Here is a 13,346-nt window from a genome sequence, read left to right on the forward strand (position 1 = left end):
GCTATGCTGCCAAATCATTGTTGTGTACCTTTCTTAACATTCCCTTCTTTACTGAATCAATTTTCGTCAAGTTCAAGTACCTGCACATGTTTTGCCGCTCAAGTTTCTTTGTTGATCAACAGCCAGCTGATGAGTGGTCTTCAAGCTATGTACTTACAGTAACTGAGTCTAAAATGCATACTTTCTCCTCATGTTGCATGCATGCATTCACTTTCTTTTACTAAAAATATTGACCTAATGCTCCAGTTGTTATGTTTGGCAAATGGTGTTCCTTAGTGCAGTGAAGAAATACCACATTATCGAACATAGACTTCGATTAGCTTAGCCTTACACATGTTTATTGTAGCAATCGTAGCAGCCAGAGGTTGCTATTATCTTAGATGGTGGAGTAATCTATCAGAGTGCCATCTGAACAGTTTATTATTACCATAACTGCAAACATTTTCTCTTAAAAATACAAACACAAAACCGAGATCTATGGAGGTAAGCTGCAGTACACACAACTGCAAAAAACTAAAATGATAAAAAAATATATATCTAAAGACATAAAACAATACAATCAAACTAAACATATAAAAATACAATCACTAAAACTAAAATATTTATGCATTTTGCTAACATACAATGCTACATATCATCCACAGCCAACACAGATTCATGATGTAATCTAATTCAACGTCACAATTACTTAGCTAAGTACTCAGGCAAGTACTTACTTAGGTAAGTTGAAGACTTAGCAAGAACATCTTAATTTAGATTTACATTTAGTGATATTGGTCATACTGGTCAACTGTTCAATATTCCTTGGAAACGAGAAGCCTCTTTGAAAGAATACATTCGTCCCAGTAAACTATTTCTTTGCTGTGATAAATGTACAAGCTGCAACAAGGCTGCTGATCTGTCGGAATATTTATGTCCCAAACCTTGATATTCATAAAATTCAGTTGTTAAAATTTCAAGGGTATCTCCACTAGGTCATCAGCGCTTCTGCAATTGAGCATACTCGCCTCAAAGGCTTGTGATGTATGTTTGTTCTAACCAGCTCTGTAAAATACTTAATAGCACTTCTTCTTGTATTCCAGATCAGCTATAGTAAACTCTTCTCAGACGAAGGAAATACATAAAAGGCATTATCCTGAGGTGAAACAAAAAAGTGTCTACAAGACAGAAATAACAGAAGTGTGTAATAAAGACTCATCCTGTGCCCCTTTTGTTGACTGGGGGAAGTTATTTAACCCTTTCAAGCATGGCAACCTCATATGGAATGGATACAAAAATAACTCTCCACTGTATGGGGACATATAGAAAATATAGGGGCACATGGAAGATGCAAATACATGATGGCCTCATAGGATGAAACAATTTTTTCCCCATATAAAGCAATGGAAAAATGTTTCACAAGTGCACTTATAAGATAATGGAAACATTTATTGTCCCTGATTACCATAAAACACTACTCATTAGCTGAATTTATGCAGTGCATAATATTATAAAACTCTGTGGTCTTTACATTTCCATTTTATATTATCAGCTAATCAACTCCTCCAAAACTGAACAATAATTGCCTGCAGAACGCCACTCTAGGGCTATGCATGAAATGGACTTGAGTTGCTCTATTGAAGGATGCGTGGGATACTCAAAGGTGCATAAGTGCACACTTGAAATAGCAGCAAAAGCTTGTGAAACTGTAAAATGAGAACCCACACCAGTCTGAGCAAAACTCCAGACCCCCATCGACAGAGGACTTCACTATAACTTAGAGCCATTTGCAAAAGTAGCTTGCAAGACTGCAGTTACTGTAGGTATGAAATGGGCAATTAGATGTACAACACATGTAAAATCCAAGGCTGTCAAAAACAATGACCTCTCTATGTACCTTGTACTATGTAGAAATTCATCATTATCTTAGAGCAAAGAGACCCATTGCTTAACTGTATTTGGCTGGCCTACTACTTTGATTGGTATAATTAGTTTGTTTTTGTATATATAATACAGAAACCAAGTTGCTTCTACTCAATTGTTTTAATGTCTGACTATCTAACAGGTGTGTTTTCAGCTATAGTGACTACATTTCAAGATAATATTAGTCTTTCCTCTCTGTTTTACCCCAGAATTAGTTAAATCTATATTTAATCCTCTGGAAATGAGTTTCATTCCTTATCAAACAGTTTTTTCTTCTCGCAAAAATAAGACAAATCCAGTTTAGGAAAAAAAATGAACCATTAACAGCAAAACTGTAAGAGAACAGTGACACGATTTATAATTTTAAACTAAACATTTTGTTAAAATGCCAATCGCCCACTAGATGCAGCACTTCAAATGTTATTACAATACATTTGTGAGTGATAAGCTTCATATCCTGTTCCCCTGTTGAGCAAGCAGTGACCATGCTAAAATGCAATTTTGCTTAAATGTAAAACAAAAACAGAAGTTTAATGTAAGTTATTAACAGTTTTGATTTTCCTCTCACAAAAATAGTGCAAATTGCATTTTGGTGTAAAGACTTTGATACATTTGGCCATTTAAGTTTTTCTAACCGTTTTTGAAATCTTTTCCTTGCAGCAAGGGCAATAAGGTGGTGAAAGGCATGGTTTCAAAAAATGTTTCTAAGCAGATGCATTTCTTGATTGAAGGAAGGTAATTTTCTTAATGCATCTGTTTAATTTAGGCTTAAATATACTTTATTTTTCATACTGTATCAAATCTTAATGATATAGTCATTGCAAATGCATTCAATGACATTACTATGGCAGTGACGGTATATATTTTAGCACACATGTCTGACGCAGTGATCATAACCTGCTAGATAACTGACTGGCTCTAACAGTTAGGTGCCTAGAGCCAAAGGTGAGCATACTTTATGAAAAGTCAGTTTCTACAGGTACCGACCGCTGCACAGGATATTAATGTTGTTATAAATCAAATAAATGGTTTTTGTGCATTGACATTTTTTTAAAATTTGTTTTTAGATTATATTTTGGTTGGACAAGGCTGCATGGAATTTCAGTTTCCATTTAAAAGAGGGTTTTATGATTCTAAAGTCATTTTAAGCTTTTAAAAGGCATCTACCTGTGGGATAATCACTGCTCAGAACCTGACACGATCTGTGAGGTTTACAATAGGTGTACAGTGTCACCAATCAAAGTGAGGTCCTTTAATCAACTGTCTGCATGCCATACAAGGCTCAAGGAAGAGATGCTTTAGTGTAAGAACTTTGATTGGTAAGATATGATTGACCTCTGTGTCCACATCATGCAATTACTCTGCAAAGCGGTGATGAAATGAGCGGTTTAAACTATCAGACTCATGCAAACAACTCTTGTACACGAAAGAAGGAAAGAGGTACATACATTATTCTTTGGCAAATGCAAACGATTAGTTATGTAAACACATTTCTGTTAGATATTTGTTGAATTGAAGACGACAACGTCAAGGTTGAAGAGCTTTTAATAGGCTGTGCAAAGATCCAGAATGACTGATGATTGAGTGACATTTGGTTAAAACACAATAAACATTAATGCAATACAAATATAGTGAACACAACACCTTATGCATATATCAGAGGTCTTTTGGAATGATTTCCATTACTTAAAGACTTCTGACACAGTGGTCCTTTATTTACTGGTTGCAGCTGCAGCAGATTTTGTATCAATGTAATATTGAACTGTGCTGTCCAGCTCTCACCCCTAACTTGTACTTATTATCAGACTTGATTCTAGGATTACCAAAATAAGCTTCCATAGACGAATTGTTGTATTTACTGTAATTGAGATTTCAATGCCCCAGGCCCAGTCATAACATATTAAAGCAGGTTTAAACAACACCTGGCATAAACATTGAGACAACAGAAAAGTCCAGTAACCATGTGCTTGACTACAAAAGGTATGATGATTACAAAAAGAAAAACTGCCTGTGGACTCCATGTTTATGACAGCTTATTGGAAAGAGTTATATTCTGCTGTAATAAAACAGATAGAAAATCAATTCTCTTAGTGTTGGCAACATTATCACTGGTACACTTATTGTTATGCTGTTTTGTTCTTTGCTTGTTTTATTTCCTATAATTGGTGTAATGCACATTTTCCTGTCCCCACACAATAGATTTAGAAAGCTGAATTGCTGTTTCCTGCTACCTTGTCTCATTCTGTGGCGTGAGGCCAGACTATGGAGCAAGGAACAGGAAGTTATAATGTATCAGTGAACAGTGTTTAAAGCTTTCGAAACCTTCTATAAGTAAAAGAATAATAAAAAAGCCATGCAATTATTATTATTATTATTATTATTATTATTATTATTATTATTAATAATAATAATAATAATAATAATAATAATAATAATAATAATAATAATAATAATAATAATAATAATAATAATCATTAGTCATTTAGGAGACACTTTTATCCAAAGCGACTTACACAGAGACTAGGGAGTAAACTATGCACCAACATCTGCTGCTGCAGAGTCACTTACAATAGAACTTTGGTTTTCACATCTCATCTGAAGGACAGAGCACAAGGAGGTTAAGTGACTTGCTCAGGGTCCCACAGTGGGTATGTTTACAGTAGTGTTCTGGAATCTTTCAGATAAGATTCTGAGACAGTCTGTACCGAAACGGTTCTCTTACATTTGCTTGAAACAGCAGGGGGGTACTTCTCACAGGAGCAGACTCTGAGCATGCCTACTTTGAGGGGGAAAGAAAAATAAAAAGAAGCTGACGCCCTGCTGTAGTGACTAGGTTTTTCAGTTGCCCATTTAGTGCTCATTGGATCCTGTCTTTGTACCAGATAGATATTAAAACCCTGCTTTCTTCATCAGTGAAGTTGCACAAGTGTCCTTCAGACACTATTTCCGAAATCTGTAATACAAAACAATTAGGTTTAGTCAGTAGTCGCATAACAAAAAAACATGCAGCCACGACTGTTAATTAATCTATCAAACATATTATCAATACTTAATATAAAAAATATAGAAATGTGTTACACTTACTTTTTTAGATGCTACGCGTTGGAGCTGGTGTTTTGCACTCTTTCCAGAATACATCCTCAGCGCGTAAAGGTAAAAGTGTAGTGTGAGTGTTGGTATGTGACTGACCCCTACAACTAAAATGAGACGATTCTCTCTAAGAGACTTTCTATCTGTTCCTACCTTCATGGTTGTCATGGTCAACCTGTTGCACTGGGTATGGTATGTTTTACTTCAAGTCTTTGAGATAAAACACTAATTCACATGCAAAAAGGAAACTTTACTTACCTACAGGGCTTCATTAACAGCTCACCCATCATAGCAAAGATTAATATAAACCAAGTAGGCTTCTGGCTAGCTGGCAATACAATAATGACTTGGGATATGAGAAGTTTTTTATAAGACATTCAGAAGATTCCCAACCAATATCCTAACAAGTCTGGAATATGCCATAAACATAACAATGCATTTGATTAAAACATGTTGGTAAAACTTAAATACATTAACCCTTACAGAATGGAAAAAAGGTGCTGCTAGCACCATATTTCATAATCAAGCAAGGTATTACATAAAATATAACAATAGACAAACAGCAATATATAACAACTGTCTGATTTATGAGTAAAAGCTAGAGAAAGTTATGCAATAAAATAGAAAAATGAAAACACAAAACACAAACACAACATATTTGAAATATATTTATATATCACTGTATATTAGAATCAGGTTATGCCAAAAAATAAATAAATAAATAAATAAAATCTAGGTAATTCTTTTTGCTAATGTCAGGAGGGTGTAAATATATATTTTAAGGACTTACCCAGGGATTACTTTTAATAATGGCTTTCCTTATAGCAAATTTTTAAAAAGCACCAAATAACAAAACTATGTTACATTGGCTAATTTAGAACAGTAGAAAAAAATATATAAATAATTTCTCATTATCTCAACCTAACATATCTCAAGATCAAGTCATAATGGTGACTGTGCAGTTATTTATCGATTACACTGCATGCAGTGATATAAAACCAGTTATCTTTATTACAGTTGGTGTTTGTTTGGTACTTTTCAAAAGCTGCTGATAGAAGTGCCATAATTAAAAATGTTCCTCTAGAGTCAGGTTTAACAAGAATATACAGTGCCTATAGGAAGTATTCATCCTCCTTGGACATTTTCACAGTTTGTTGTGTTACAACCTGAAATCTTGATGCATTTAAATGGGATTTTTTTTCCCTTTGATTTACACAACCTACTCAACTCTTTCAATGTGTGAAAAAATGTGTGTCTGTGTGTGGGGGGGTGAAAACAAATCAATTAAAAATAAAAACCTGAAAAGTCTTCATTAGATAAGTATTCACCCCCTTTGCTATGACACTCCTAAATAAGCTCAGGAGCAGCCAATTGCCTTCAGAATTCACACAATAAGTTAAATGGAGTCCATCTGTGTGCAATTAAAGTGGTTCACATGACTTCAGATTAAATACACTTGTCCCTGTAAGGTCTCACAGTTGGGTTCAAAGCAACGATAATACCATGAACACCAAGGAGCTTTCACAACAACTCCAGGATAAAGTTGTGGAAAGGCACAGATCAGGGGAGGAGTATAGAAAGATTTCAATGGCATTGAATATCCCTTGGAGCACAGTCAAGTCAATCATTAAGAAGTGGAAGGTATATGACACCACCCAGAATTTGCTTAGAGCAGGCCATCCTCCAAAACTGAGCAGCCAGGTAAGAACAGCTTTGGTCAGAGAAGCCACTAAGAGGCCAATGACAACTCTGAAAGGCCTACTTTTTATGAATAATCATATGAATAATCTTTTCCTTCTAAACATATTAAGCATTAGGTTTTACTGATATATTCAACATGCTTCAATCTCTTTTATTTTGATAGTCTTGAACTGATTAAATATGTTGCTGTGGTGTACATTTGAAACTGAGGATTCAAAGAGTATTTCAATAAAATATGAAGAAATATAAAAGTGTTTCTTACCCAGTTGCACTAATCACTTCACTCTTTCTTCTTACACTTTGTGGCAATGTGGTACACAAATGTTTTGATCTGCATTAAATAAAAGTGAGAATACCTTATTTATTAAAAGTCTGCCCATTGTTGATTTCATCAAAAGAATATAATCATTGTATGCATTAGTTTTGCAGTCTCTAATGGCACCGCTCAGGATAAACATGGTAAAAAAAAATGCGTGTTCTTAAATAAACATTCTGTACAGCATTTATCATTTTTTCTTCTTTCAAGTGTATCATTGTTGGGATTTACACAGAAAAAATAATTAATAATGATTAAAAGTTACTTAGAGGTAAGAAACGAACCTTATACCATGACATTGTTTCGAAGCCCCAGAATTCACTAAGCTTCCACTTAATTTGAAAGAAGAAAAAAGAAAAATTCAACGCTATATACACAGGGGTTGGTTTGATTAATTATGTCAACGAAACATTAAGACCTTGCAATTGTTCAACTTACCCATCACAACTTGATCTTGTGATGCAATCCATCTCACTATTGAAATATTGAAATTCTATTTTTACAACCCAGCAGTAAAGTCTTTTTTCCTCTGCCTGAGGGATGGGGTAATACTTGTGAGCCAGCATGAATAGAGTATGAATGCTATAGACTTTGTATTATCATAGACATGAAGAAGATTTATTATAAATTAAAGAGAGAAAATTACACTAAGGATCATTTAGTCATTTAGTATAGAAAATACATTTTTAAGCCTCAGTTACAACAGCTGATTTGACCTGCCTGCAGGACTTGGACACAGAAGTACCCGATGTAAGTATCTTGCAGGAGTGGAGATGTAGTCTTTAATTTCACCATAACAACTGTTTCATTTTAACCATGCTACGTAATACTTCATTTAGTTAAAACACATAAAAAGTATGAAAACACATCAAAAAGCACTGTGGGGGGGACTTATCTGAACAAGAGCGAGTCATCTCTGTTGTCTTCAGTTGGGTATTTTTCCTGCATATTCATCCAGGTTGATCCAGGTTTTTGTATCTTCTCATGAACACTAGTGTTGACAGAATCGCTTAGTTGAACTCTACCCATTGACCAGGGGAATTAAGCACTGGGCAGACAAAGTGTAATGCATTCTAAAGGTGGGTGGTAGGTGAAGTACAGTTGACGTCAATTAAATTTGGGGGTGGTGGACCACAGGGAAAGGGTGGTAGTGTATTGTTACGCAATTCAGTGGCCCACACAGGAACAGTGTTCTGTTTCCATTACTGTGACTACATGGATGACTGAAACAGCATGTTTATATTTATTGTACACAAGAACACGTTTTTATTTAAGTTAAATATACTATATGAAATTAATATATTTTTAGAGCAAAATGAACATTGGAAACAGGTACAGAAAAGGTGTGGCTATTGGGTCTTGATAGTTGCTTTCTATTTAAGCTACCGGTAATGCCTAACAATTTAAACAAAACATGTTGAATAACTTTGACAATCCAAATACTTTCATAATAATTGGTTGTCCATAAATAAACAAACAACATACATGTACCACAGGTTTTAATAATGTTCAAAAAGTACTCTACAGTACATTAACACTTTTTTCCTTTTTTAAGGTTAGAAAACTCAAAACAGTGAAATGCGTTTCTATACGGCTTGGATCATTTTATATATATATATATATATATATATATATATATATATATATATATATATATATATATATATATATATATTTACAAAGCTGAATGAAACTATTAAAAATGTCAATAAATAGTAATAAAAATTTGTTCCAGTTTCACGTTCATAGTATAATTTTACATTCTATATATCAGTAGGCAAAAAAGCAGCAGAAAACTTAAAACACATTTCACACACACACACACAAAAAAAAAAAAAACATTTAAAACAGTTATCAAAGGTAAGTAACAAAAAAAGTTGTAAGCACTTAAATAACCCATACAGAATTCTTAGACTTGGCACTGGGTCATGTTGAAATCATTAATATACATGAAAATGTTTCTCATCAATAGATTTGGACAAATGTCTTTTTTTCCCAAACAATCACAACCTCCATAGGATTCTATGGATCACATTCCCTCAATATTATCTTTTTAATATATAAGTGATTTATATAACATAATTGTTTTATCAATATAACATAATTGTTTTTGCAGTACTTTATATATTCACCTTCTTGAAAAATATTCTGAAAGCATTCAGTATGAACAGCAGTTAAAAAATACCCAGGTACATTTCATATTAATGGCAGGTTACCATAGTGTCAAAGTACCACGGTTACTAAAATTGAATTTATTTCCTGCAATAATAGTCAGGGTTTGAGTTCTGTAACACAACATTTGTTTGCTGGACTAGAAATATACGTAATCTGGATATCACATATTTAAGTGTTTATGTACAATGTTTACTGTACAAAAACACCATCCATACCCTTTAGTAGTAAGTCTCCTCCCAAGGTAACAACACCTGACATGAGCTGGTGGCTATTGCAAATGTAAAAGGCCATGACCTCGTGGTACAATGCTCTGGCAAAATGGCGGCCAGTTCAACCAATGATAATTATGACTGACTGACCGGTACCAACTGTGTATAGAGGCGTAGTCATGGGAGGAGCTGGAACACATCTATGGTTTTGAATATTTCCTATAAGGCTATGGCTGAAAAAAGGAATCTTTCACTTCCTTTCTAATTATGCTGTAACCATAAACAATATTTAATTTAATTAGCTTTTTTTCTCTTTAGTGTCTATAGCTGCTATTAACAGGCTTTGAGTCTGACTGGATTAGAACATGTTTTTGACCTTGTAGTCATATTTGCTAATCCCATATTGTGACATTGAGCTTTCAACTCTATGTATATACTATACTGGTTTTTGAAATTCATCAGTATGATGATACTGGTAAATCCTAAACACTGGTTAAAACACGGTTGGTGATTTACTGGAATTTGTGGTTAAATGGTTTGCATTCTAAAAGAAAAAAAGATAACACACTCAATATTTTTCACAAATCAAAGCCAGCTAGAGACCGTTAGAGACATTCTCAAAAATATCACTTAAAATAAATGTATACATCAAACTTAATTTTTAGCTACCCCCTTTAACATGTTGTGGGATTATACTTTTTTCCATTAATCAGATATTCTAGACATGTTTAGATTGCCTGACCACAAATGGATTACTTATATAAGGAAATAAACATGTAAGAACAAAAGTGCTCCTGTCTGAGTAGTGCCCTGGCATTGTGCCATCGTTGGTATTTTACAAAATGGTGACGAGGCATTAAGGTTGAAATTATAGTGCTGCTATAGACATCAAGGTGCTCTGGGGACATACAATTTATGTCTCTCTTGCATCACTCTCAAGCTTCTCTAAAGCATTGGTTATACTTTTGGCCTCAGTCACTTGGCCGAAACATGACTAATTATAGTAATACTCAACATATCTAGTTTATTGATGTAATTTTGCCAGCAGCATATTGTACTACTGGTATACTAAGGTTAGGAGCTATGTATTACTTCTGGAATGGTTAATATTGCTTTGATGTATTTCACCCATTCTTTTTTTTGGGGGTGGGGGTCAACACACACACACACACACATGTTATATATATTATATGTGTGTGTGTGTGTGTGTGTATATATATATATATATATATACACACACACACACACACACACACACACACACACATGTTATATTATATATATTATGTGTGTGTGTGTGTGTGTGTATATATATATATATATACACACACACACACACACACACACACACACACACACACACATATATATATATATATATATATATATATATATATATATATATATATATATATATATATATATATATATATATATATTAAGTTCATACATTAAGTTCAGTGGAACCAATGTATGAAGACTTACAATATGATATTGGAAGCATGAACTTCCCTTTATAGTTAAATTTTTACGATACAAAAAAAATGTTTTAATACTGTATTTACTGGCATCTTGGTGAACAAATTATGTTCACTATCAGACCATTCACATTTGTGGATTATTCCATCACTATAAAGCACAGTCTACCTTTTCTCTGGACACTAGTTATCCAGTTTACAGTTGGTTTATCACAGAGGTAAGATAAAACATGTCTTTCATATGCAAAATATTTGCACTGGGAAATGAAGTGACTGTCTTAAAATGGATTTTAAAAAAAGAGCACTGACAGATGCAAGGCATAGAGGGGAATGTCTCCTATACTGCAACTGTTCTTTATTCTTTTCTCTGTGATTCCACAACATGGACACTGTAAAGCCATCATTACTAGGAATTGCTATTTCATTGTTCCCATCAACACATTTTCCTTGCTTGGCTTTGTTTCTTTTTACTTTACCATTCTGTATTATTAGGATCCATTGTCAATGTAATTAATATCTTCCAAATATTTCTGAAAGCAAAGTCTCAAGATTGTTTTGGTCCCATATTATGTGTCACTATTTAGAAAATATACATTCCAACTTTTAAGAAAATACGAAGTTCGCTTTTGGGGAAAAAAGACAAACAAACAAATATACTTTGAATTACACAGTCGTCTATATATACATTTAATATGTCATGGTAGTAAAGCAAAGCACTTTTTTATAGCGGGTTTGATAATTTGCCGCTACAGCCTCCCAAATTTGTTTATATTTACATTATTTGCAAAGCTGACCAAATCTAACACCAAAGAGCATTCCAATCTAGTTTTTTTGTAGATCCACTCCCCTGAAACCTGTATTTTCCAGTAAAAAAAGACAGCACTCAACCTCTGACATTTTGTATTGCCTGTAGCTTTTTTATGTACATCAGTTAACAAAACAATACAAAAAAATATATTCTAAGCCCAATTGAAATACAAACTGAAATGTTCCATTAGTGCCAGAATTTGGACAGCCCTAATTAGTTGAAAGCCCATGTTTTTTAAGGCCACTGCCAAATTAAAACCACAAAAAATATACTACAAAGTCATGTTTCCTTTGAACACCCCACATTTCAAATAAATATGTTCATCAGTTGTTTCACCAGAAGTATTTCATATCATCACTTCAGTGCTTTTTCTATTTCCACTACCGAATCCAAATCCATGGAAACATAGTTTTTCTTTCATTTTGCCATACAGTACGTTAAAGATTCAGAGAACCTTACACTGTATTCGCTTTTCCTTTTCCATGTCTGTTCACAGCGAAGAGGAGCTCTGACTGTAATCCCTCAGCACAAGCGTATCATACTTAGGCGATGAGGGGATGCAGAGTGCCGACTCAGAGACGGGAGACGTTGGCGAGGCGCTTCCAGAGTCAATGGAGTCTCTAAAAGGGGAGGGAGGGGTAAGAGCCACCAGCTCTTCGAAGTCCGTTTTGACTGCTGAAGACTCTGAGGTGCCATCTTTAATACTGGTAGACGAAGTCTTGCTGGCACCCTGTGAGTGCCCGTTCCCGTCGATGGCGGGGAGGGGCTGGACCTCAGCGAATGTAGTCATGGTGGTGGGGAGCTGCATCTCCCTGGGAATCAGGTAGGTCGGGCAGTTAGTCGTGGAGCCCGCAGCCCCTGGAGGGGACGTGGAAAGCATCATGCTGTTTAACTCACTGATGTTGGCGGTGAAACGGTTGACTACACAGCTGATCTGGTCCATCAGAGAACCTTGGGAGGAGCTGCTCCTCTGGGGGTTGTCAGCAAGGTAGGATGAGGCCTCTTCTTCTTTCCGCCCCACTGAGGATGCTCTTTGACTCACAGTGCAGATAGGAGAAGGCGTCTGTGGCCGGTACTGAAGTGGATAGTGCTCCTCGGCTTCTGAGACTTCATACAACATTTTGGCACTGGTGTCGGGTGTGGCGTTGCAGATAAACTTGTTTTCAGAGGCCTTGGAGAAAGGTTTGATGATTGCGGTCTGATTGTTTTCTCTTTTCTTGATGTGGATGGACAAGCGTTTCCAGAGGTGGTGTCCTCTGTTACTTCGTTCAGTTTGGGCCCAGGTCACTGATTTTCCATTTGAGCTGTATACAAAGTGAAAATAAAAACAAAGAAAATACATAAGAAATGTAGATTTTGTATCCTGCTTTGCAGATAATGTTTACAAAACTATCTTTGATGATACTATCTGGAGCAAGATATCCTATATTAGTATAACAATTAAAATACACAACAAATACCAAATCTCTCTACAGTTGAATTAACTGATTAAGTTGTTTTTGCATATTACAAGGTTCAGCAGAAAAATCACCCACATTGGCACTACTGTTCTTATCATTTTTTGCTGAACAACCAGTAGCTTTATTAATATTATTATATTTGACTATACTTTAAACACAAGGTTTTTGAGTTTGTTACATGAAGGACAGCCACTGTTAAAAAGTGTA

At 34.8% G+C, this 13,346-nt stretch overlaps 1 protein-coding gene across 1 annotated transcript in view; it reads right to left on the reverse strand.

Moving 5' to 3' along the window:
- Positions 1–10,933: 10,933 nt before the first annotated feature.
- Positions 10,934–13,346, reverse strand: part of LOC121321206 (metabotropic glutamate receptor 5-like) — an 18,237-nt gene continuing 15,824 nt past the window's right edge. The window contains exon 3 of the mRNA XM_041260107.1: positions 10,934–12,983. Within this exon, the coding sequence (XP_041116041.1) occupies positions 12,170–12,983 (814 nt within the window). The 3' untranslated portion in view covers positions 10,934–12,169. The remainder of the gene's footprint in view (positions 12,984–13,346) is intronic.

Source organism: Polyodon spathula, chromosome 9 (assembly GCF_017654505.1).
Source record: "Polyodon spathula isolate WHYD16114869_AA chromosome 9, ASM1765450v1, whole genome shotgun sequence".
NCBI classification, from domain to species: domain Eukaryota; kingdom Metazoa; phylum Chordata; class Actinopteri; order Acipenseriformes; family Polyodontidae; genus Polyodon; species Polyodon spathula.